Source organism: Pristis pectinata, chromosome 23 (assembly GCF_009764475.1).
Source record: "Pristis pectinata isolate sPriPec2 chromosome 23, sPriPec2.1.pri, whole genome shotgun sequence".
NCBI lineage: Eukaryota > Metazoa > Chordata > Chondrichthyes > Rhinopristiformes > Pristidae > Pristis > Pristis pectinata.
In genome coordinates, this window is record NC_067427.1 from 11599731 (window position 1) to 11625636 (window position 25906).

Here is a 25906-nt window from a genome sequence, read left to right on the forward strand (position 1 = left end):
GGGCTTTTCTCTTTAGAGTGAAGGCGGATGAGAGGTGACTTGGTAGAGGTGTACAAGATGATAAGAGGCATAGATCAAGTGGATAGTTGGAGACTGGTTTCCCAGGGTGAAAATGGCTAACACGAGTGGACATAATTTTAAGATGATTGAAGGAAGGTATGGGGTGATGTCAGAGGTGAAGTTTTTTTTTACACAGAGAGTGGTGGGTACATGGAATGTACTGCCGGTAGAGGTGATGGAGGCAGATACATTAGGGACATTTAAGAGACTCTTAAATAGGCATATGAATGATAGAAAAATGTAGGGCTACATGGGAGGGAAGGGTTAGATAGATCTTAGAGCAGGATAAAATGTTGGCACAACATCATGGGCCAAAGGGCCTGTACTGTGCTGTAATGTGTTCTATGTTCTATGAGTGGCTTGCTTGCTGTTTCAGAGGGTAGTTAAAAGTCAACAACATTAATGGGTCTTGAATCACATGAAGGCTAAATTGGATAAGGACAATATCGAACCAAATGAGTTTTACTGAGAATGTGTATAAGGAAAGGTTAGGAGGGTAAAAGATTGTGAGCCCTGAGACGCGAATTATAGGGTACATAACTATGGCTGCAATAGACTGCTTGAAATAGCTGTGCTTCGCTTTGCAGTGCCTTGCTTCAAAGATTTTGCTTGCTTCAGCTAGTTTTCCTCAGCCTTGAGGTGTGATAATACTAAGTACAATCAGTTCCTGTCTCAGCAAGTCTGTACAATTGACTCTTGCTCCACTAAATTGACCCTGACCCCACCATGAGAAACCTCATGTATACAAAGATAACCGGTGGAACAAGATGGTCTGAAAAGATTAAGGAACTATAGCTTTAGTAACTTTTTTTTTAAGTAAATTCCTTTTTCTGTAACCAATCACAATGTAGAAAATAGTGCCCTGCTGCCTGACTAATGCATGATCATTCCCTGTATGGTAATTGTTTGCACCTCTGAAAAAGTATAAGAGTGTATGTAGATCAATGTATCTCAGAGACCACCCGGTCCAGGACATAGGTGCCTGGCTTGGTGCTCTCTCCTTGGATCAAATAAAGAAAGAGATTGAACGAGAATAGTGGTCTTTCGAGTCTTCTCTATGACCGAGTTCGACAATTTTGGCGAGCCAGCCGGGAGTCCAAACGGCACCCAGCGGTGAATCGGTGTAAGTGGAAGAAGCAGAAGCTCGCGATTGGAGACGAGACGGGCCCAGAGGGCAATTTGACCCTGGTCTCCTCTCAGCCGCGACTCTGTAGCTCTCCCCCTTCGATCCTTACTGGAGTGGCCTAAGGACTCCTCGAACCGGAAAAGGGGAAATCGGTCGGTAAGACCTATTTATTTAAGTATTATTAATCTGACTAGGCGCAGAGCGGGGTAACCAGGCCCTGCCTGCTGACAAAGGTTTGAACGATTCGATTAGGCGTCGAGTGAGGTAACCAGGCCTCACCGGCTGACGATTAGTGAGACAAGGAGAACGAATGGGGGAAATCGGGCCTCAATAAGACCCAGTAAAGAGTTGAAGGTAAGAGATTGTGAGTGCTCGGGGAAAAGAGAAGGCGGAGGGAAGAGACAAGAGTCACCAAAACAGCATCCTGCCTTAGACCGGTTGTTAAGAGGGGATATCCCCCACGCGAAGGTCAGAATCTGAAGTGGATGCCGGAGCAGAGTGACAAAATGGGTCAAACTTTAGACAAAGGGGATATTAAAGCACCCTTGGGAAAATTGTGTAAAGAAAATCCAGATCTAGAAAAGAGTTTTTGTCAACTTAGTGCATGATTGAACAAGAAATTGGGGGACTATAATTGGCCATTGGTGGGGGACTTGGGATTTAGAAAAATGTACGCGCGCTGAAACAGGGGTTTGGAAAACAAATTGTTCGCAAAATTGGAAGGATCTCATTACTAAATGGAAAGGCATGGCAGAGAAATTGAATGAGAAATCTAAACAGACCTCTTGGGAAGTAAACGCCAAAAGGAGGGATATCCCTATTACAGATGACCAGGGTATACCCCGTCCATATATAGTCCTTAAAGCCTTGTGTGAATTGTATGATGAAAAAGGAATTAAAGCAAAGGGGGAAACTGGTAAACAAATGGCGCCTTTGGACATGTCTGGACTTCAACTACATTTTGAGAGTGGGGAAGACACCGATATGGAAGAGGTAATTGCCTCCACCCCTCCCTTACCCCAACGGGGCACGGCTGTTCCCCCATTGTATCCCCAATTTCCCTCCCAACTTCCCACCTACTCAGAATCAGAGGAACAGGGAGCTGAGGAAAACCGACCTAGCAGGGAGGTTTTTTTCGGACCCCATCGCTTGTCGCACTAGGTCCAGTGAAACCTTCAAGCTCCCCTGGGAAGTAACCTAGCGGCTAGGAAAGTAACGACTCCCCAGGGTACGAAGCTCAAGACTATGGGAGCCCATCATCAGACCTTGGCACCCAAAATCAGGCAGGCCCATAGCAAACCCACAGGGCAGGGAATGCATTTAAATCGCCCAGGGAGCGGGCAAAATAGCAACCCCGAAGATACGAATTCAGATACAGATGAGGATCATTCTAGGAGGGATCGACCAGAACAATTTTATAATAGGTCCTACCCAAAAGATGACGGTCCCTCAAAGACCCCTGGTAGGCTACAACTTCCCATGCGTAGGGCACCGAATCACAGGGCAGGACAAGAAGGACAGGGAGAGACTGTTGAAGTGTATCCTCCCTGGAAACCCCAGGAGATGTACATGATTATGAATGGAGCCCCAGACAAGAAAACAGCACCTGTAGAAATCCTTTTAAGACCCGATGTACAGCTTCCCCAAGTCAAACAATATCCACTTAAGGCTGAGGCAGTACAGGGGCTACGTCCCCTTTTTGCATCGCTCCTCCAACAGGCGTTTTAGTCCCCTGTCGGTCTCCTTGCAATACTCCAATCTTAGCAGTCCCGAAGCCGGGACGCCCTGAGTGGCACCTTGTTCAGGATCTACCGGCTATTAACGCCATTACGGCCCCACTTCATGCTGTGGTGCCTAACCCTGCAACGATTCTCAGCTTAATTCCAGCATTGGCCAAATGGTTCACTATTATTGATTTACAACATGACTTCTTTTCAATTCCTTTGCATGAGAACTCACAGTACCTTTTTGCCTTCACCTTTGAGGATAGACAGTATACCTGGACCCGTCTGCCCCAGGGATTCATCCACTCCCCCACTATATTTTCACAGACCCTCTGCGGCCAACTGCGTGATATTCATTTTTCAGGGCAGTCCGCTCTCATAGATGATCTGCTACTGGCCAGTGACACCCAGGACAGCAATTTTACCGATACTAATTATTTATTGAATGCTCTCCACTCACACGGCTATGTTGTCCCGCTAACCAAGGTCAAACGGGGCCAGTCCCAGGTTAAGTTCCTTGGGGTCCTGATTAGTGCCGAGGGTAGGATGCTAACGCCTGATAGAATGACCTCTATAGTGCAAGCTCCCCCTCCCACTACTCCTAAGGGGATGCGCAAGTTCTTAGGCTTGGTTAATTTTTGTCGTCAGTGGATCCCTAACGCAGCATGTTATACCCGTCTGCTAAGTCCCCTAGCTTCTCCAAAGGCTCCAGCCATGTTTAATTTAACATCTGAACAGCTCCAAGCTTTTCAAGAACTGAAACAACAGCTCTCTTCTGCTCCCACTTTGGGGAGGCCTCTTTATGATCGCCCTTTCCAGCTGTATGTTGCCATTATAGAAGACTGTGCCACAGCTGTGCTTACGCAGTTGCACGGTGATAGACGCCGTCCGGTTGCCTATTTTTCCACCTGCCTTGATCTGGTGGCGCAAGGTTACCCCCCCTGTACGCAGGCCATCCCGGCGGTCTACACTATGGTCACAGCCGCTGCCAATATTACCCTACAACAGCCTGTTACCGTTTATACTTCCCATATGATTGCCTCCCTCTTGACTACTAACTGTACACAGCACCTCACACAGGCTAGACTTAGCCGCTACGAGGTTGCTCTTCTTCAGAACCCCCTTTTGACTTTTGCTTTTTGCTCCACAGTTAACCCGGCAATGTTTGTCACCAGCCCACCAGACGAGTTGCCCGAAGCCCCTCACTCCTGTCCCGAAGTGAATTATTTCTTAACTTCCCCCAGACAGGACCTGACTGATCAGGAGCTACCCCTTCCTGACAAAGCCCTTTTTGTGGATGGCTCCTCATCTGTTTCGGACATAGGGGAAAAGCAGGCTGGTTATGCCATCACTACTACTTCGGAGGTCCTAGAAGCAGGGAAACTGACACCTGCTGTTTCCACTCAGAAAGCTGAACTTTTCGCCCTTACCCGAGCATGCATCCTCGCTGCGGGAGAATGAGCAAGTATTTACACTGATTCACATTATGCTTTTGGGGTGGCCCACGACTTCGGGGCTCTGTGTGCACAAAGGGGCTTTCTCACCTCCACAGGCCAACCCATCTCCAACGCACCTTATATAGAGAATTTACTGCAGGCAATTCAGTTGCCCTCTGCGTTGGCCGTAATTGAGTGTGCTGCACACAGGGCTGATGACACTCCCATTTCCAAAGGTAATGCTAAAGCTGATGCAGCAGCAAAGGCTGCAGCAGCAGGACATGGGTGGGAGGTTAGCACAGAAACACGCGCCTTATTACTGCGTGATACTCCTCGAAGTCCAGACATCTCCAACATTTTGAAACTTCAGGGGGACGCCCCTGCTTCTGAAATCCAATTGTGGCAACGACATAACTGCTGCCCTCACCCTGTAACGCATATCTGGATGACGCCGGCAGACCAGATATGTGCACCTGATGCTTTGTTACCCCTCCTTATTGATAAACTCCACACAGATACTCATCTTGGTAAGGAGGGAATGTATATGGTTTTGCTTAAAACATGGTGTAATCCAAATATGGAAGAGGTAGCTAAAAACAAAGCTATGAGATGTGTGACTTGCCAAAAAGTAAACCCGGGGAAGTCAATTAAGTGTGAAAGAGGAAGGAATCCCCTCCCTGGGGGACCATTTGAGACATTACAAATGGACTTTATTGAATTACCAGGGGTAGATTGTTATAAGTACTGCTTAGGCATCCTTGATATGTTTAGTAAATGGATTGAGGCTTTTCCGACGGTCAACAACAAAGCAAGTACGGTAGTGAAAATTTTACTAAAAGACATCATTCCCCGATTTGGGATACCACAGCAACTATTGTCGGACAATGGACCTCATTTTATTGGAGAAATTAATAAAAAGCTGTGCACAGCCCTAGGCATTGATCAACAATTACATTGCTCTCATCACCCTACTGCAGTGGGTGCTGTAGAAAGAGCCAATGGAATTTTAAAGGACAAACTGACTAAATTGACTTTAGAGACAGGTCAGAATTGGTTCAAGGTACTCCCATTGGCATTATACCATATGCGAGGCACTCCCCAGAGTAGTACTAGACTGACTGCAGCCGAGACAGTGTACGGACGACCTGCCCGAACCCCCTGGGACAGTGATAACCCCCCTCCCCCTATTATGGATTTACAGATGATGGACAGGAATTACAGGACTACTGTGAGCAATTGATCCTTTCTCTTAGGTCCCTCTATTCACAGGTGAAGAGGCTTATCGGAAAGATACGAAGGGAGATTGGCGTGATCCTGGACCAGGCGACTGGGTCCTAATCCGTGCCTGGGAAAGACCGAAGTTAGGACCTCGTTGGGAGGGGCCGTTCCAGGTGCTGTTACAGACACCATCAGCCGTCAAAGTGAAGGGGAACAAAAAGTGGATACATCTGTGTGATTGTAAGAGGTGGATGGAATATTCGACTTCAAATCCAGTGAAAAACCCCTAATAACTATATTCTCGTCTGAGGGAGAGGAGTCAGGAGTAGAGGGAGCAGAGGCTGGATAAAAGGAGGGATAAAATAAAGAGGAAGATAAAGGTAAGAATGGGAGGATTGGGAATTGGAACTATTATAGTGTTAGGATATATACGGGCAGTAGAATCAGTGGTAGGAAATTATAACTCCTTTTTGTCACTATGCCATGTTTATGCTAGGCAAGAAAACAACAGGATGCTGGGTATGTGCAGTGATCCCTCACCATGGGGAGTCAGGGGTTCCCCTTTCAATAATACCCCTTACTCAGAACAAGACCAGATCTATCCTATTTATGGTGAGGGATGGAACTCTAGAGGAAGAAAATTGTGAACCGGGGGTTCTCCGTCCCTAGACCGAAATGCCTGTTATCCCTGCTGTTATAAAGGGTGGCACCTTAGGCCTCTTCCACTTAGTTATACCCTGTTGGGACCTGGGCTAGTTGTTACCCCTCCTGCTTCCCCAGTGGATGCCACCTGTTACTGTAACTATAATAAAAGTACCCCCTATCAGTTGGGGAAAAGTACCTGCACCCGAACAAGTGCGAGAAGATTGTGCCCCGTGAACGGCACCCATTGGGTGTGCGGGAACAAGGCCTATCCTTGGTTATCTGGGGAAAGACCAAATCCCAGAGGGGAGGACTTGGGTTTCATGTGTACACCCGCCTCACATAAAGGGTGGAGTGGGTGCTGTTACCTTGCTTATCTTGCCCCTCATTTGCATATTTTGAACCACCCCAGGAACACCCAGACTGGATAATGCGGCAACGACGAAAGGTGACAGAAACGGATCGATTTTTCTGGACTCTGTTCCCACCATACGGTACTGCCAGAGCAGGGATGGAGATTCAGAAATTAGCAGCAGCTCTGGAAGAGCTTGATAACAATACGGCCGACGCTTTAGGGGACACTCAATCGCAGGTGAACAGTATAACAACCAAAATGATAGCCATCCGCCTGATAGTATTGCAGAATAGGATGGCGTTGGACTTTATCCTAACAGAGAAGGGGGGCACTCGCGCCATGATAGGGAAGGAATGCTGCACATTTATACCTGATGTTTCTTCCAATATCACTGACCTGTCCCAGCACATTCAAAAGCACATCTCCAACATTAAGGAGGCAGGGAATAGGTGGAGGAAGGAACCTGGATGGGAGTGGGGAAGCTGGGGGTTATCGGGATGGAGCAGTTGGTTAGCTAACCTGGCAATTTATGCTTTAATAATCATCATGGGTCTATTTGTTGGCCTAGCCATATTAAAGTGTATTCTGCACAGGATGATGAACTCGGTCAAGGGATTAATACCTGTGCAAAAGGTGCTGGTCACACGTTCACCCTGAGGCCAGGATCACGAGGAACTTTTGAGGGCCACTACCACCAGAGGAGTATCATCATGATATGATAAAAGGAGGGAGTGAGAATGTGTATAAGGAAAGGTCAGGAGAGTAAAAGATTGTGAGCCCTGAGATGTGAATTAAAGGGTACATCACTATGGCTGTAATAGACTGCTTGAAATAGCTGTGCTTCGCTTTGCAGTGCCTTGCTTCAGAGATTTTGCTTGCTTCAGCTAGTTTTCTTCAGCCTTGAAGTGTGATAATACCAGGTACAATCAGTTCCTGTCTCAGCAAGTCTGTACAATTGACTCTTGCTCCACTAAACTGACCCTGAGCTCACCATGAGAAACCTTATGGAACAAGATGGTCTGAAAAGATTAAGGAACTATAGCTTTAGTAACTTTTTTTAAAGTAAATTCATTTTTCTGTAACCAATCACGATGTAGAAAATAAGTGCCATGCTGCCTGACTAATGCATGATCATTCCTTGTAAGGTAATTGTTTGCAGCTCTGAAAAAGTATGAGTGTATGTAGATCAATGTATCTCAGAGACCACCCGGTCCGGGACGTGGGTGCCTGGCTTGGTGCTTTCTCCTCGGATCAAATAAAGAAAGAGATTGAATGAGAAAAGTGGTCTTTTGAGTCCTCTCTACGACCGAGTTTGACATTACAACAATCCAGTAGTTTGTGACCATCATTACCTAATCGCCAGTTTTTGTTAAATCCCAGAATATTCACTGAGTTTAAATTCCACAACTGCTCTGATGGGATCTGAATTTTGGTATCTGGATTGCTAGTCTAGGCCTCTGGGCTGATGGTTACCACTGGAGGGTTGGAGTTTTAGGAAGAAAGCTTGCACATTTTTGTCAAGCTGGTAGTCGGACCACAATTGTCCTTTGCACCCCTGGATTGGGCCCTATCTATGATTCCTGCTCTTTGTTATTCAATAATCCCTGACGCATGGCAAGTGATATCATCCTGCGTGGCTGTAGTGACATCCATTCTGATGAAAGACCTGCTGTAACAAACTCCCACTAATAGTCAGAAACTTCAGAAATGAAGGGGAAATATTAACACTGATACTGGTTTTGCCTTCCAGTATGTGGGTCCTGTACTGTACCTGCTCAAATTGTCTGAAAGTCAAGGACAGCCAAATTAGCATGCAAACTAAAGAGGCACAAAATAATGTCAGGAACATATTCACAGGCTTGATGTGGACTTCCACACTTGGCTTTCTGATACAGATAGGCGAATTATAATAGTGTTATTAAATAAACGATTGACAACTGCTCTCCCAATCAATGAAAATTAATGGAGTTTGATATCCATTAGCTCCTTTGTGTTTCTGTTCAGCAAGGCAAGTTATAAGGATAGATCATCATAAAGACGGTCAATATTCAATTAACAGCAGCATCAAGTTATACCACAAGGTATGCACAATCACATACATTGCACTGACAAGCTTCACAGATGTCATGGATAATTTACACTAATACAAAAAAAATCAAGCTCGTATCTGATGAAAGCAGATTGAACACAAAACAAATGTAATATAATTTGAATTAAATGTGATACAATGTTGACTAAAAGTGATATAATGAGGACAAAGATGGTATCATGTGAATTAATTGATAATAATAAGGATTAATTGTGATAGAATGTTGATTAAAAGTGATGTAATACACATAATGTGATTGTACTGGAGAGAAAGCAGAGGAGATTCATAGGCATGTTGCCTGGATTGGAGGACTTCAGTTATTAGGAGAGATCGGATAGGCTGGGTTTGTTTTCCTGGAGTGAATGAGGCCAAGGGTTACCTGATATAGGTATATAAAATTATGAGAGGCATAGATAGGGTAAATAGTGGGAATCTTTCTCCTGTGGTGGGAGTGTCTGAAACAAGAAAGCACAGGTTTAAGACTAGATGAAGAGGCTTAGAGGGAATGTTTTTCACACAGAGAGTAGTCAATATCGGGAACATGTCAGAAACCGTATTGGGGCAGGTACACTCACAATGTTTAAGAGACATCTAGACAGGCACCTCAACAGACAAGGCAGAGAAAGCTGTTACGGACTCAGTGAAAGTCCCTTTAAGATAGAGTGTGTGTGTGTATGTGTGTGTGGGGCGTGCTTATGTCAATAGAAGATAAAGGACGTAATGATGTTGTTGAAGTCAGAAGGAGAGAGAGAGAGAGAAGGGAGAGAGACACCAGCCTGCTTGTTTTCTCTATCGATGGATGAGAAACAATAACTGTGTTTGCTACTGAAATCCATGTATGGAAGTTGGAAGTAATCCGGTGGAGTTCACTTTGTTGCTGACCTGTAGAAGGAAACAGGTATTTGTGTGTGGACGACCACGATTCGGATGCTTTTCGGGGTGATGAAGTCACTACCGAGTAAACACTGAAGTGTCATTTGGGTTCCATCATGGAACATTTGGATTTCGTACTTACTCTCTCTATGTTTTTCTACATCTACGTCTTATCTTCTGACAACGGTGGTTGTTGAAGAAGCCCTTGCTCATGTTTCACCTTATGGCTTGCGGAACTGAACTTTAAGAACCATTCCGGAACTGGGAGTTTTGGACTTTGCCACCCACACACACACACACACACACGACGAGTTTAGTTTTGGGGTTAACGTTCGAGGTTTAACATTTTTGAATTCTAACATACTAGCATTTTTACTTTTATTTTACGTATTATCATAAGTAGTGATTAATAAAATAGTTTTTAACACTGAATCATGCTCAGTGTGTTTCTTTTGTTGCTGGTTCGTGACAAGGCTATGCACGCAATAGGGACAAATGGGATTAGTATAGTTAGTACAACGGTCGGCATAGACGTGGTGGGCCGAAGGACCTGTTACTGTGCCGTACGGCTCTGTCAAGGCGATATAATGTGTCTTAATTGTGTTTAAATGTGATATACCATGGATTAAAAGTGAGTGTGATATAATGGATTCCCAATGTGTCCCGCCCTTTCTACTGATAATTATATAACGTATGAGAAACTATAGCTCCCGAATCAAGTGTAAAGCGGGCGACTGTCACTCACCTCTGCAGCAAGTTCCTCTGTGAGCATATTGTCGCTTTAATGTGAAGACGTGCCGCTGTCTGTTCGCGCGGGTCCATCCGCCCCGCCCCCACCCCGCCCCCACCCCCACCCCCACCCCCACCCCCACCCCCACCCCCACCCCCACCCCCACCCCCACCCCAGCTCTTGGGCTTCGCTCGGCGATGTTCGTGTCCGCTGGAGGTCGGACAACCAGCGGGTCAAACGGTGGGTGGCATTTGCCAAAATAAACGCTTCAGCGGTCCTGAAACAAAAATTTTCTAAGTGCGCTTAGATTGACTGCCTAACCCGAAAACAAGGTAAATGGTAAATTTGGAACGGATTTTCCTTTAAACTAGGTTAATCCTAGATCAATCAAAGGGCTTTCTGAAAAGGTTAATCTGCCCTGGCAGGATTATGACAGACTGGCCATATAATTCATTTTTGACACCCAGGGTATTGATTTCCACTGTTTGCCGGCCATTTGGCTAAAATCAAGTGTTCTGCTTGTTCTTGAGAAGCTTGTTTTTGCGTTTTTTTTAAGAAAATGAAAACAGAAACTATTGGTGTCACTGAATATTGTTCAACGTGGATGGAGTTCCTTTCAAGTCAAGTGTATTGTCATATGCACTAATACATGTACGCACAGGCGCAATGAGAAACCTTACTTGCAGCTGCGTCGCAGGCACATAACATTAGAGGTATTCAGCAGAAAGGCCCGTACCCAGCAAAGATCTGTAGGACGTGCCAGTGTGCAAACTGCCCTACCCTACTGTCTGCCTTCTGCCATTTAGCCGATTACCTAATGAAGGAATTGTCAAATGTCCTATGAAAAGTCCATACAAATATTATTTCAGAGACATCCCTCTATCCACTGCTTTAATACCTGTTCAAAAATTGGATCAGAAGCATCAGGCATGATCTATGCTTTACAAATTCTTCTTGTCTTTCCAATCAACAGAAAATTTGTCAAAGAGTTTAAATTCTCTTTGCTTCATTATAAATTAATTTCCCCAATAATGTAGTTTTGAATTCCCCAGTTTTCCTCGCTCCTTTCTTAAATAGCAGAACAGCAATTTTCCAATCCACAGGAATGGCTCCTTAATTATAAAATTATAATTGGGCATTTGTTGTATTTTAATGACATTATTTTCATTAGTGTTGCATATATTAATCTTAGTGAATGCTCATCATTGAGTCAATATTCATTTCCTTGGGATTTCAGGTTTCCAATCCTTTTCCTCTAAATTAAATACTGAGACAAAGTAATTATTCAGTAAGGCCTGTAACTTCCTTATTTTGTTATCCCAAGAATTAGAAACTGAGAAATTAAAAGAGAAGATACAAACTTACTCATGTTCCCTTCCTGATTGTGTGTGCCTGAGTGTAACATCACAAGATAGCAGGTAGGTGATTGGTTGGAGACGCAAGAGACCGCAGATGGCTGGAATCTGAAGCAAAAAAAAAACAAACTGTTGGAAGGACTCAGCAGGTCAGGCGGCATCTGAGGAGGGAAATAGTCAACATTTTGGGTTGAGACCCTTCATCTGGACTGAAAGAGTAGAGGGGAGATAGCCAGTATAAAGAGGTTAGGGGAAGGGGTGGAACAAGAGCTGTAATTGCAGCATGTAGGAACAGGTGGACCCCATTGTAGTTCACTGACCAAATCTGCAGCAAGTGTTGGCTGCTCAAGAGACTTTGGCTTTAGGTCGATGAGCTGGAGTCCAAGCTGAAGACCGACACATCAGGGATGGGGTAAAATTACCTGGACAGAGTGTTCCAGGTGGCAGTCAGCAGTCCGTAGATTTGGCAAATGATCAGGGACCGGATGGTGTGACTGCAGAAGGATCCGTAGGATGGTTCTGGATGCGCCTTGGCCCTGACCCTTGGCCAATGGGTGGGAGGGCTTTGCTCCTTATGTGGATGGCGACTGCAGGGGGGATGTGCAAACTGTTCGTGGCACCCTAGTACACAGGGCCATTCAAGTGGGGGAGAAAAAATAATAGTTGTTCTCAGAGGCAGCATAATGATGGGAACTGACACTGTTCTGTGCTGCAAAAAACAGGGAGTCCAAAAGGCCATGTTGCCTGCCAGAGCTAAGGATATCTCTTCTGAGCTGGAGAAGAACTAGGAGTGGAAGTGGGAGGATCCAATTGTCATGGCACTAGTGACATAGGTAGGACTAGCAAGGAGGTTCTGGTGAGTGAATATGTGCAGCTTGGGGCTAAATTGAAAAGCAGAACCACATTTTTAATAATCTCTATTATTACTGGAGCCAGAAGCAAATTGGCCAAGGGTAAATAAGATTAGAAAAAATAAAAGTATGGATTAAAACTAGGTGCAGTAGGAATGGGTTTCAATTCATCAGCCACTGGCAGCAGTACAGGGGAAAGAGAGAGCTATTCCATTGAGATGGGCTTTATCTGAACTGCACTGGAACCAATGTCCTAGGAAATAGGGCTGTAGACAGGACTTTATCTAATTAGAGGGAGGGAGGGAGGGAGGGCTGCAGAGACAGGAAGGGGAGAATGACAATCAAAACGTGACAGGAAGGAGCAGAAACTAAACGGTAATTGAACCTGGAATAAGAAAAAAAATTGTAAAAACTCACAATTTAAGGCTCTTTATTTAAATGCATGAAGCATTTGCAACAAGTAGCTGAGTTGATGACACAAATAGCAACACATGAGCATGACCTAACAGCTATGATGGAGACATAGTTGCAGGGTGATCAAAACTGGGTGCTCAATATTCCAGGTTATACAATGTTCCAAATTAAAGCCAAAAAGGAAAGGAAGCAGGGTGGCATTGTTGATCAAGGAAGGTATCAGAGTAGTGGTAACTTGTTATACAGTGGATAGTGATGTGGAATCGGTGTGGGGAAATATTGAATAGCAAAGGAAGAAAGATGTGGGTGGGAACAATTAACAGGCTCCCAAAATGTGGCCGCTTGATAGGGCAAAGCATAAGTGGGGAAATAACAAAGACGTATGAAGGGAACTGCAATTATCATGGGGGATTTTAATCTGCATGTTAATTGGACAAAACAAACTGGTATTGTAGAAGAATAACTTGTGGGATTGCTTCATAGAGCAGTATTTTACAGAACATACCCAGGAACATGCTATTTTAGATTTGGTCATGTACAAAAAGGAAGGGTTAATGAATCCTTTGGTTAAGGATCCCTAGGAAGTAGTGACCACAACATGGTAGAATTTCAGATACAGTCTGAGGCTCAACACCTCAGGTGCAAAACCAGTGCCTTCGACTTAAGTCAGGGCAATTACAATGGTATGAAAGTGGAGTTGCCTCGAGTGGACTGACTAAATAAGCTAAGAGAGAGGTCAGTAGATGAGCAATGGTAAATATTTAAACAGCTTGTTCATAATGCTCAGCTGAAATTTATACCATGAGAAAAAGGAACCATCCACGGCTAACAAAAGAGATCAAGGATAATGTTAAATCAAAAAAGTAGTGCATACAAAGTAGCGAGGTCTAGTGGTAGACCAGAAGATTGGGAATATTTCAGGAATCAGAAGTGGAAAGCCTAAAAAGTTCACAAGAAAGGAGAAAATTGATTTTGAGAGAAAACTTGTATGTAATCTCAAAACGAATGAAAAGGAAGAAAGTGGCTAAGGTTAGTGTTGGACCTCTAGCCTCATTTGGCTGGGGAATTAATATCAGGAAGCAAGGAAATGGCATATAAATTAAACCATTTTTTTATCACATCTATCTTCACCATGTAGGACACTGAAAATATCCTGATGATATCAGACAGGCTGGTTTGAAATAGCATGGAAGAAGTTGTAAAAATCCCGATCACAAGGGACAAGGCATTAGAAAAGCTCATGGGTTGAAGGTAGGCAAGTTTCGAGGACCTGATGGCCTGCATTCAAAAATTTTAAAGGAATTGGCCGCAGGGAGATTGGTTGAAGTGGTACCAGTGGATTGGAAAACAGCAATCTGACTCCTTTGTTCAGGAAGGAGGGAAGACAAAGCGTAGAAAAATAGGCCAGATAGTTTTATACCTATCTAATTAAAGAAGAAATAGCTTATTATTTAGGAAAGATGAATCTAATCAAACCAAGTCAATATGATTTCATGAAAGGCCAGTCATGTTTGACAATGTTTGAGTTTTTTGAGGATGTAACAGAGTAGATGGAGGGGAACCTGTAGATGTAGTGTATTTGGACTTGCAAAAGGCATTTTGACAAGGTGCCACAGAAGAGTGGTAAACAAGTTAAGAGCTTATTATATTGGAGGAAATGCTTTAGCATGTAATAAATTGTAATATAATATAATTTTAATAAAAATATGTTGATTTTAAGATCCCTGCACGTTTCTTTTCATCCTTTTTGCAATTTGTATTGTTTTCACCTTTTTATATTTCAGATTCTTAGATCTGCATTTTATTTTGGATTCTTTGTTTTTCCTTTTGGTTTTATGCTGTGTCTCTATTGTCATCATATCACGATTGTTATTAAATAACCCTTCCTTCACCATTAGGCTGTTAACTAAATCTGGCTTATTACCTAATATACAAACTCACAAACTATCCCCCCTCCCCACTTGCCCTGTCAGCCAATTCCTGCCCCATCTGTGGAGTAGTTTGCAGTTTCCATGTTGACCTTTTTAGCTGTTTCAGAACTCACAAAACCAGAGTGAAGCAAGTTATCCTCAATGCTGAGGGAATGTCTAAAGAGAAGAAGTTTATGACCTGCACTCTTGTTGGTTCTGGGTCTTATTGTTGGGGAAAATTATCCTGAATTTACTCAAGAAGTTGTTGGCAAGAGCTTACCTGTTTATACCAATCTTTATGGAAGTCAAAGTCTCACAAAAAACTTTCCTGCTTTTGCTATATTCTTCTTATCTCTGTATTACAGATTCTGCCATGTCTGCTGCTGCCCTAAAATCTGGATACAACTCTCACTACAGTTTTAAGACTGGGTTTTTAAGGAGCTTTTACTGAACATGACTTTACTCTCAATTCATTTGTTGCACACTGATCTATTGGTTGTGCCTTCTGTGTTGATTAGTTTTATTTTTTAAAACATAGTTGGCAATTTCTTTGTTGATTTATGGACCAGTCTGTGTGTGGATCAATGTAAAATGAGAACACTTTACATTTATTTCTTCCCCCTGTTTTAATATTCATTTAGGGACAAAGTACTTCAAAGTTGGTGTATCAGTAGCATATTAGAATAGGATTACACATTGTGAAAATATATTGTACAATTGATCACAATGTCATTGAATTAGAGAGGAGAAAGGCAATCATCTCCCACAACTGAATGGTTACCTAGCGATTGTTTGGGAAATGCATACATGGAAGAAAAGTGGAAAGAGTCAAAGTAGGGGCTGGATGCTTCATCAATGATCGTCCTTCTATCACTAGGTCAGATACAGCCATATGTTGATAATTCTACTGTTGGGATCCATTCAAAATTCTTCCAGTGATAAAATACCTCCTGTCAGCCAACAGCCAAGAGCTGTATAGCAATCAGGCTTGGGGTGGTAAGAGGTGGGTAATATTTGTGTTACATAGGGGTCTGTATAACCATCAATTGGACCTTCATTACTGAGAAGATGCATCTTGGAAGTTGCCCTTGAAAAAAGATTTAATTGCATGTTCCATATTAATCTCGTTGCTACAAGAGCAGGAAAGAAACCAGCAAGTCTCCAGGTCACCAGTAGAATTAATCCCATATCCCTTAAATCTATTATGTAAAAATCTATCAATCTCTGTTTCAATTGTTCTCAGTGACTGAACCACAACTGTCTCCTTGAGCAGAGAATTCCAAAGATTCACTACCCTCCGGGTGAAGAACTTTCTTCTTAACTCTGTCCTTAATGGCTGACTCATTATTTTGAGACTCTGACACCTGATTCTATATACCCCAAATAGGGGAAATATTATTCCTGCATCTACCTTGTCAAGCCCCTTAAGAAGTTTGTACATTTTACTGAGATTAACTTTTATTCTTCTGAACTCTAAAAACTATGAGCCCAGTGCTTAATCTCTCCTCACATGACAAACACACCAACACTGGTTCACTGCACTCCCTCTATCCTTCCTTTGACTCAGAGACCAGATCAAACACAACATAGCAGATACAGATGACAAGTAATTGAAGCAAAGTGTCCCTACTTATGTTCTCAAAAGCTTTTGCAATAAAGGCCAACATTCCAATTGCTTGCCAAAGCTGCATATTGACTTTAATGACTTGTGTACAACTAAAAACTAACACTTTTCAACTTCTCACATTTACAAATACTCTTTTTCTCTTCTTTTACTGTGGATGAGCAGCTCTCACGTTTTTCCACACTATGATCCATCTGCCACTCCTAGCCCATTCACTTAGTGTGTCTATAACTCCCTGAAGTCTCAGCACCAATCCATATAGCACCCAGCTGGTTACAGCCCTTTTATTCCAACTCTGTTTATTAACCAAACCTCAATCCTTGTCAGTATATTAGGCCCAATACCATGCACTATAATTTTATTTAATAACGTCTTCCATGGCACTCTATTCAAGGTTTTCTGAAATTTCAAATATATCAGGTCAACCAGTTTACCCTTATCTATTCTGCTAGATACAGTGTCAACAAATTTCAACAAATTTGTTAAACATGATTTCCCTTTCAAAAATCAATGTTGACTTTGAATCCTATTATTAATTTCCATGTGCCCTTAATAAGAGATTTGCCAACTACTGATATCAGGTTAACTGGTCATTAATTCCCTGCTTTCTCTCTCCCTCATTTCTGAAGTAGTGTGGTTACATTTATTACTTTCCAATCTGTAAGAACCATTCTAGAATGGATAGAATTCTAAAAGATGACAAGGAGTGCACACACCACCTCCAGAGCCAAAACCTTAGGATTTATTGCATTCCATTCCCATTAATTTCTCTAATACTAGTGTTTAACTAATGCTAATTTCTTAAAGCTCCTCATTTATTTGAGACCTTCACTTTTTCTGCAAGGTTTTCTAAGGATTCATCTGTCAAGACTGACACACAATATTTGTTTAATTTCTCTGCCATTTCTTCATTGATCCATATAATGTCTCCTGCCTCAGACATGCATATCTTTTCCTTTTCACCTAGGTCTAGAAGCTCATAGAGTGTGTTTAATAGAGTCATATAGCACAAAAATAGGCCATCAGATCTGAAATGACTATCGAGCTCTCATTTACACGAATCCCACAACAATTTATTCACACATTCCTATCAACTCCCCCCCTTCCCATCCCTCCTCCCGCCCCCCACCCATTCCATCACTCATCTACACACTGGGGCAAATTACAATGACCATTAACCAACCAACCTACACATATTTACAATGTGGGTTGAAACTGGATCACCTGTGCAGTCACAAATGTGCAAACAGCACTGGAGGTCAGGATTGAACTCAGGTCACTGGAGCTGTGAGGCAGCAACTCTACTTGATTTGCAATTGTGCAACCCTGTGATATTTCTCACTAGCCTACTTTCATATTCTGCTTCCCTTTCTTCTTCAGTGTTTTGGTTCTCTGCAGAATCCTAAAATTTTCCTAGTCCTCAAGCTTACTGCTTTTTGGACAACATTATAAGCTTTTTCCCTTGAGTTTATGCTATCTTTAGCTTCCCTTGATAGCCATTGCTAGAACACTTTTCCTTTTGTTTAATGGATTTTTGCTTTAATTCTTTAAAAGTTAATTGTGGTTCTGTACCATCATTCTTTTTAATATAGTTTCCCCAAACTGTCATGGGAAGCTTTAGTCTCATGCCTTCTTAATTTGATTATTCAGTTTCAGATTGAACAAAATCATTTTACGTCTTTATCAAATATAAAATTCTACCATGTTACGATCACTGTTCCCTAAAGACCACTTTGCCACTATATGATCAATTAACCACTTCTTATTGTGCAATATTAGAGCTAATATAGCCTGTCCCTTCACTGTTTCCTGAGTGTACTAATCTAGAAATGCATCTCTAATACACTTCATGAATTAATTCTCCACACTGTTATTGCTAATTTGATTTGAACAGTGTAAAGATTCCACCATAGTTATGCGAAACATTAACTTCCTGATTTATGCTGTGCTGTACATTATTACCACTGTTTGGGATGCTGTGTACAACTCTCTCCAGTATTTTCTATGCCTATCTGTTAGCTCCACCCAAACTGAATCTGCTCCTTGATTTTCTGAGCTAAGATCCTTCCTGTCCACTGTCTTTAACCCATTCTTCAATGTCAGGGCTTCCTGTTTCCTTTTCCATTTTGCCTAGCTCTATGTAAGTTTAGTATTTTTGAATATTCCATTCCTGGCTTTTCTCACTTTGCACCTACAGTATGTCTCTATAATGACTATTAGACTATGCCCATTTATTTCTATTTACACCATTAATTCAACTACCTTATTATGAATGTTATGCACATTGAGAGAAAGCATGCATGCAGGATAGGTGTTCCTTCAGTTTTGCCTTTTTTACCATTCTTTTCCCCTGCTTTGAATCCAATTTGATATGTACTCTTATCTTTGTTTGCTCTGTCTGTTCTTGATAAGCTCTGGTAATCATTGCTCATTTTGCTACCCTGCACAATCTCTTTACAAAGGAACATAAGAAACCAGAGCAGGAATAGCCAATCAACCCCTCAAGTCTGCTTTGCCTTTCAGTATGATCCTGGCTGATCTAATCTTGCCCTCAACGGTACTTTCATGGTTTTTCCATTACCACTTCAATGACTCTGCCTCCACAGGACTCGGGTGGAGAATTCCAAAAGTTCATCACACTCTGTTAGAAGAAATTCCTCCTTATCTCTGTCTTAAATGAGTGACCCCTTATTCTGATACTATGTCTCCTAGTTCCATGACTAGTAGGCCATCCAGTTCCTTTTGTGTTGTAAATCTTAAATAATTCTATGATATCAGGGGCTGCAGGGGTTAGTGATGGTCTATCACCATCTTTTCAGGACATTTAGGGATCAGCAATAAATTTGGCCTCTCAGAGTTAATCATTATCCAGCAACAATTTTTAAAAAATAAAGTCCTGAAAAGGGCCATTTGATTTAATAATATCAGGCAATATTTCAGTTCATGCCATTGCTTTATTCAAAGTCTGACAGCCATTAATAGTAAAATGATAGATGGAAGTAGTTAAGATCAATTGCTCTTTTCCTTACATCAAGCATCTCTTTTTATGTGGTAGCAACATTTTTGAAACTAAAGTACCAATGTCTAATGGTTCTCATTTTAACTTCCACCCATCTTCTCCCTTATTTCTAAAGGAAGTGACTCAAAAACGTATTGTTCTACGACAAGTCCACTAACTTTCAATAAAAGGCACTGTCCTATTTCCAATGGGAGTTTTTCCAAATGATTTCCCTGGAGTTCCAACTGAGATAGTTGAGTGAGTCTTGAGATCTTTCCGCTGAGGGATGAAATTAAGTTATTACTTAGCTTCAGAGTCATGAGTTTGACACATTTGAAGAGCTGATCTGGTAGGACTTCAATTCTGTTGTGACACAGATCCAAAAAGTACAGGTTTTTAAGATTCCCAATATCAGGTGGAATTACAGAAATGTTGTTGTTTTGTGCATCGAGATAATACAGTTTCTCAATACTGAAAAGGACTTTTGGCAAAACCTCAATCTGGTTGTTGGACAAATATAGATACTCAAGCTTCTTGATTAAATTAATTGTTGGTGGAATGACTTTGATCATGTTGAACCAGAACTTCAAACAGTTTAATCTCTCTAGATATTGCAGATTGACAATGTCTTCAATTTTGGTAAGATTGTTACCCTTAAGGTCTAGGACTTGAAGTTTGGATAAAGTATAAATGGCTGTTGGGATTTTGTCCAGTTCACAGTTGTGCAGTTCAAGTTGGGTCAGATTGACCATTTTCTTTAAGATACTTAGGCTCATGAGTTTGGTCTTATCATTGTGAATGCAAAGTTTGAGCAGGTGGAATGCGACATCAATGATGGTGGAGGGTATTTTAGAGAGACTTGTCTTTAAGTAAAGAACTTTCAAGGATCGAAGCCCTTTCATTGATTCCAGTTCTACAGCTTTCTTTTCAATAGCTAGCTTTCCAGTAAGGTACAATTCTTTGAGCTGGATCAGTTTGTAGATCCAATCAGGGATTTCATCACGATTTACATACTTAACTCCCACTTTTTTAAGTTGGTTTCTCAACCATATCAAAGCTGATGGTGTAACTTCAGTTACACAATGTGAAAGCCATACTTCTTCCAACTGGCTGAGTTGCGTAATTTTGTTGGAAATTTTAACATTACTACAAAGTTCCAGCTTTAAGACCTGAATCTCAGTAACATCATAGACAGCATCAGGAATTCCCGATAGCATGAATAGGTACAACTCAAATTGGTCCTTCTTAGTTTTAGTTAAATGCTTTTTCACTTTCTCCACAGTCCAATCATTATTCAAACTTAATAATTTTAGCTTTTTCTCACTTACTTCTGAGAGGAAAACTGCAAGACGTTTGCAAAACAGTGTATCATACTGATCAATTAAATGCATCAAGAAGGCAAAGTCATTTGTTACATCAGGGATATCACTGAATTGGCTTTCTCCTCGTTTCTCAAAAGAATATTGCTTCAGTGGTTTTCTGAAAACCCAAATTAATGTATGGATGCAGAGTATCCAATAGATAACTATTAATCCTAAATATAACAGGGCCATTTTCCCAATGAAACGAGCAGTGGTATAAGTACATCTGAAAGTCTTGTAAAAAACCAATGATAATGCATTAGGCTCACAAATATTGTAAAATTCAATAACATAAATATAGGCTGGAAAGTAACCAATAATAATTAAGCAATGTATAGTTTTGACCAATGTTTGCCCAGCATATAATTTATAGATTGTATCTTTCTCTTCGACATGGAGTCTAAATTTCCTTACTTTCTCAAACAAAGCTTTGGCTTGCTCTGCATCCTTCTTGTCCAGGGATGAATCAGTTTCCATTGTGCTTGATTGAATGCGTGTGGGAGCTTTATTTGCTGATGGATCAGCTTTAAGAGTAGTCTCTTCAGCATCATTTTCAGAGCTCTTCTGCGGTTCCAGAACCTTCTCCACTTCACTGGCATCAACGATGATTGCTGTTGATAGGGCTTTGGATGTCCATGGTGACTGCAGACATTTCTGAAGAATGTCAAGAAATTGTTGCAGTTTGGAGCTTGTTTTAGGATATGTAAAACAGAAATTACTACAGATAATTAGACCAACTGTATGAAATAAAATTACATAAGAAAAGAACCTGGTGAACCAAGGAATTTGACTGTGACACACTTGATTGATGTAGTAGTATTGCCAGTTGTATAACTTTGTAACCCTTCCTTGACTGATCTGAGGAGACAGGGTTGGGCTCATAATTACCTGTGGATTAGCATTAGCACGAGATATTTCTGGAGTATTTAGCTGGTTTGATTTTAGCCAGTCTGCCTTTCCATCAACTTCATTGATATATGGCAGGCATAAAGTATCATCCATGTAAAGCTGTATGCTGCAGCCAAAGATAGCCAACAACAACATAATGATGGTAATATAATCCATGAAAGTATCCCACCAAGGTTTGAAGACCCGGAAGGCTGGTGGCTTGTTTTCCAAAGTTGAAACATCAGAGACTGAAAACATATCTGAAATAGATGTAAAAAAAATTGATGGTATTTGAATCAAACATTTTGTAAATATTTGAGATACTAGTTCTTTCTGTTATGCATTTTGGTTAAGGTTCTTTCACCTGATAACTAACAGGGGAATCCACTAATGGCTGAATTGTAGTTGAGATATTTGACAAAGTACTTAAGCTAAGACAGTTCAAAACAAAGCTAAGAACATTATATAGCACTTACCTATGCAAACTCTTAGTATGGTCTGATCTAAAATACAAAATTTACCCTCCTAAGCTCCACCATAATTCCTACCCATCATATGCATAGCAAGAGATATTAAGGCCCTAAAGAAGTATTGGATCATAGCCACATGAATGAAAACCAGTTTTAGCTGTAGGAACTATGGCTTTGTTCAGAGAGGACAGTTATACAGGTCTTTAAAAACATTGTGTCCTTTAAAAATCAAGGAAATGGATTATGTTTGAGTAAATAAGAACCAAAGATCAGGAACAGAAATGGGCTATACTGCCTCCTGAAGCTGTTCCATTCAAACAGATCATGACTCAGATCATCCTGTACCTCAACACCTTGATTCCACTATGGTCTAGAAATTAATCTGATCAGCCATGAATATACTTAATGGTAGCTTCCACAGCTCTCAGGGTAGAGAATTCAAAACATTCCCAACCTCTGAGGAAAAGAAACATCCTCCTCAACTCAGATGTAGTGGTCACTACAATATCCTGAAACTATGCCCACTTGTTTTTGATCATTGTTACAGTGTCTACCTTTCAAGTCCCCTCAGAATGTGAAATATCTCAATGAAATCACTTCTCATTCTTCTAAATTCCAGAGAGAATAGGCCCATTTTGTTCTCTTTTCTCACAAAACAATCCCCTAATCGCAGAAATCAATCTAATTAATATCTACTATGCTGCCTAAAATACAGGTATTGTATATCCTTTATTAAACAGGTGTGACTTCATTTTCAAATAATTAGATTCTTAATTTTTTGCTGTATCTGCATCAGTTTATTGTACACTCAGATCCCTCTGATCACCAACAATTATTTTATGTTTCTGTTCTTCCTGTGAAATGGATAACTTTAGATTTCCACACAATATACCCCATCTGCCATTTTTTTCACACTCAATTAACCTGTCTGTATCCCTGTTTAAATTTTTTGCATCTATCTTCAAATGATCAGTGAACTTTGATACCTTACACTTGGTTCCTTCTTCGAAGTTATTCCTATGCATGCATGCATGTAAATGACTGAGGCTCCAACACTGATCCCTAAGATACTCACTAGTTAGTTTGCCAGCCTAAACACAGTTTATCCCTACTCACTGCCTTGTGTCTGTGAACCAATCCACTATCCAAGGTAAGGTATTACCCTCAATCCCACAAGCCCTTTCGATGGGGTTGAGGGTAATCTGTTATGTGATATCTTATAAAATATCTTTTGAGAATCCAAATGTACCACATCCGCTGACTCCATCAACCAGTAGATTTGACCTAGAGTTTAAGTATAACCAGGAGCCATGAAATATGGGGCATAGAGTATTTATTTTCACAAATTCTGTAATAGAGCATCAAAGCATAGGTTAAGTTTGAATTCACTGCACTCCTTCTGAGAGCTAGTAGAAATTCTTTACAGCTGAGGAATTAATAAGTTATTGAGAAAGGAGTCACAGCCAAGTGCTGATGTTTCTACTTAGCCTTTGGAGCCTGATTCACCATTCAGTAAAATTGTGGCTGATCTGCAATCAATCCATACTTTCCCTAAGTCCCTAAATACCGTTGATTAACAGAAATCAATCTCAGATATAAATTAACAATTGAACCAGCATCAATTGGAATTAAAATAACTACTTACTTGAGACAAGTTTTCAGATAGAACTTAATTTGAATAGATGTCTTTTCCCAGAAACATCCAAATTTTTCTTTTACAAATTCTAAAGATAAAATGTAAGAATATTTAAGAGAGCAAAATTAACAATTAATGTCCAAATGGTTAATAACACTCAACTGACACTTACCTGAGAAATACTGATAAGGTTCCAACAAATGATTGGGTTCAGAATTTTTCTATTGATGATGTTGAAGTAGGAACTTCTGATTGTCTTCAATATTCCTATTCTTCTAAATGCATTCAAATTCCTGACTTCACACAAATTGAAAAGGATTGCTTATTCTGGAGCTGGGCTACCATCTATCCATTAAAAATACATGAATTTACTATATTTAACACACACCACCAGGTTCAAGTACAGCTATTTCGCTTCAACTATTTGGTTCTTGAACCAACTGGCAAAACCCTAATTGCCACAACAGTTTAGTAACATTATGACCTCTCTGATCACTTTGCACTAAAATAGACAGTTTTTTTGTTGTTCTAGTTGTGTTTTTTTTTTGTAAAAATAGTGTATAATTTATATTTAATTTATTTTTTTCTTGTGAATGCTGCTTATATGATGCTCTGTGCCTGTGATGTTGCTGCAAGTAAGCTTTTTATTGCACCTGTTCATATATGTACCTGTGCATATGACAATATAATCGGCTTTGACTTTTGACTTTGACATGTCTTGATGAATTCTTCTAACCTAAAGCAAGCAGTTACAAACACAACTTTTGCTTATTTTGATCACTGTTCCAAATGGGAAGAATTTGATCAGTGGCAATCATTAGTCTAAAATGGACCACCTATGTGACTATGATAGTACTGTTCTACGGCAGTGCCATGGGATATCTGCTGTTACTTCAATTGAATACATCATGTTTTACAACGACTTATTTGATAAACAAGATTTTAGAAGGGAGAAGCAGATATGAGAAAGTGCAAACTGTAATTTATTAAACATTTACAGGTATAACGATTGACTGATTGGATTTTCCAATTAATAAATAAATGCTTCAGTTAATAAATATCCCATTCACATACCACCTAAAAACAGAAAGGTAGGTTCTAAGCCTGATTCAATTCCTTGTTGCTTTATCGTAATTGGAGCAAAAATAGAGAGTAAGATGGGTTTAATTCTCTAAGCTGGTTAATTGAAGTCTGGTATCTTGTGCTGTTGCCTGGGAATATAAATCTGTGGTCCCAGCTGAAACTACAGTGTAATTTTAGCACAACATCCTCTAATGCAGTGTGTATGGACGAGGGGACTTTGAGGTTAGGGCAATAGTGCCGGGTTAGAGGCATCTCCTTGTGTCTGGAGTGAAAAGGACTAGTATGAGAAAGATCCAGTTGTTGTGGTCCATGTGAGAAGCAATAACATTGATAGGACAAAGAAGGACCTTCTGCTGAAGAAATATGAACAGCTAGGGTCCAATTTTTTAAAAAAAGTTACAAAGATGGTTACTTCCTGAGTCACTTGTAAATTACATTGGGTAAATAAAAATAAATGGGTTTCAATTCAAGGGGTACGAGCATTAGTACTGGGGAAAGAGGAAGCTGTTCCTTTAGCACATGCTTCACCTGAATTGAGCTGGGACCAGAGGCCTGATTAATCTAACAACTAAGGTAGTAGATAAAACTTTAAGCTACATAGTTGGTATGGTGTGGGGAAATTTAGAAGGTCAAAGAGAACGGACAAAGTGATAGTGCACGGTAGCAAAATGAGTCATGATAACCAACGTTGCCCTAGAAGGAACAGTACATACAAATATGAGTCTACTTTAGAGTCAGAGCAGGGAAAAAATGGTACACAGATAAAATTGAAGGCTGTTCATCTGAATGTATGTAGCATTTGTAACAAGGGTAGGTGAATTAATGACACAAATATTTATGACCAGAAAGTAAAAGGTTGCAGAGTGACCAAATAAATATTCCAGGAAATGTTTAACTTTTACAAGAGAGGCAAAATGAAAAAGGAGATGAGGCAGCTCTGAAATGAAAGGAAGGAACTTGGATCAGAAAATCAAGAAGCAGAACTGGTTTGGGTGAAGCTAAGCAACAGTAAGGAGAAATAAACATTGGGAGTTGTATACCTGCCCACAAATGGCAATGGTAG

General features: G+C 40.9%; 2 protein-coding genes across 4 annotated transcripts in view; both read right to left on the reverse strand.

The window, feature by feature from the left end:
- Positions 1-10350, reverse strand: part of phyhd1 (phytanoyl-CoA dioxygenase domain containing 1) — a 32363-nt gene extending 22013 nt beyond the window's left edge. For 2 of the 3 annotated variants that reach the window (XR_007958046.1, XM_052036897.1), the window contains exon 1: positions 10269-10350. Coding sequence is in view for 1 of the 3 variants with exons in the window: in XM_052036897.1 (XP_051892857.1) it covers positions 10269-10295 (27 nt within the window). In the remaining 2 variants the exon portion in view is untranslated. Of the gene's footprint in view, positions 1-9665; positions 9833-10268 lie in introns of those variants that run through there. The other variant, XM_052036898.1, reaches the window with a different exon arrangement.
- A 7933-nt stretch (positions 10351-18283) lies between these two features.
- On the reverse strand, positions 18284-21912 carry LOC127582284 (volume-regulated anion channel subunit LRRC8D-like). Its single transcript, XM_052037461.1, has 2 exons — positions 19525-21912; positions 18284-18352 (listed from the first exon to the last, which is right to left on the reverse strand). The coding sequence occupies exons 1-2, from the start codon at positions 21910-21912 to the stop codon at positions 18284-18286; spliced, it is 2457 nt and encodes an 818-aa protein (XP_051893421.1).
- Between the last annotated feature and the right edge of the window lie 3994 nt (positions 21913-25906).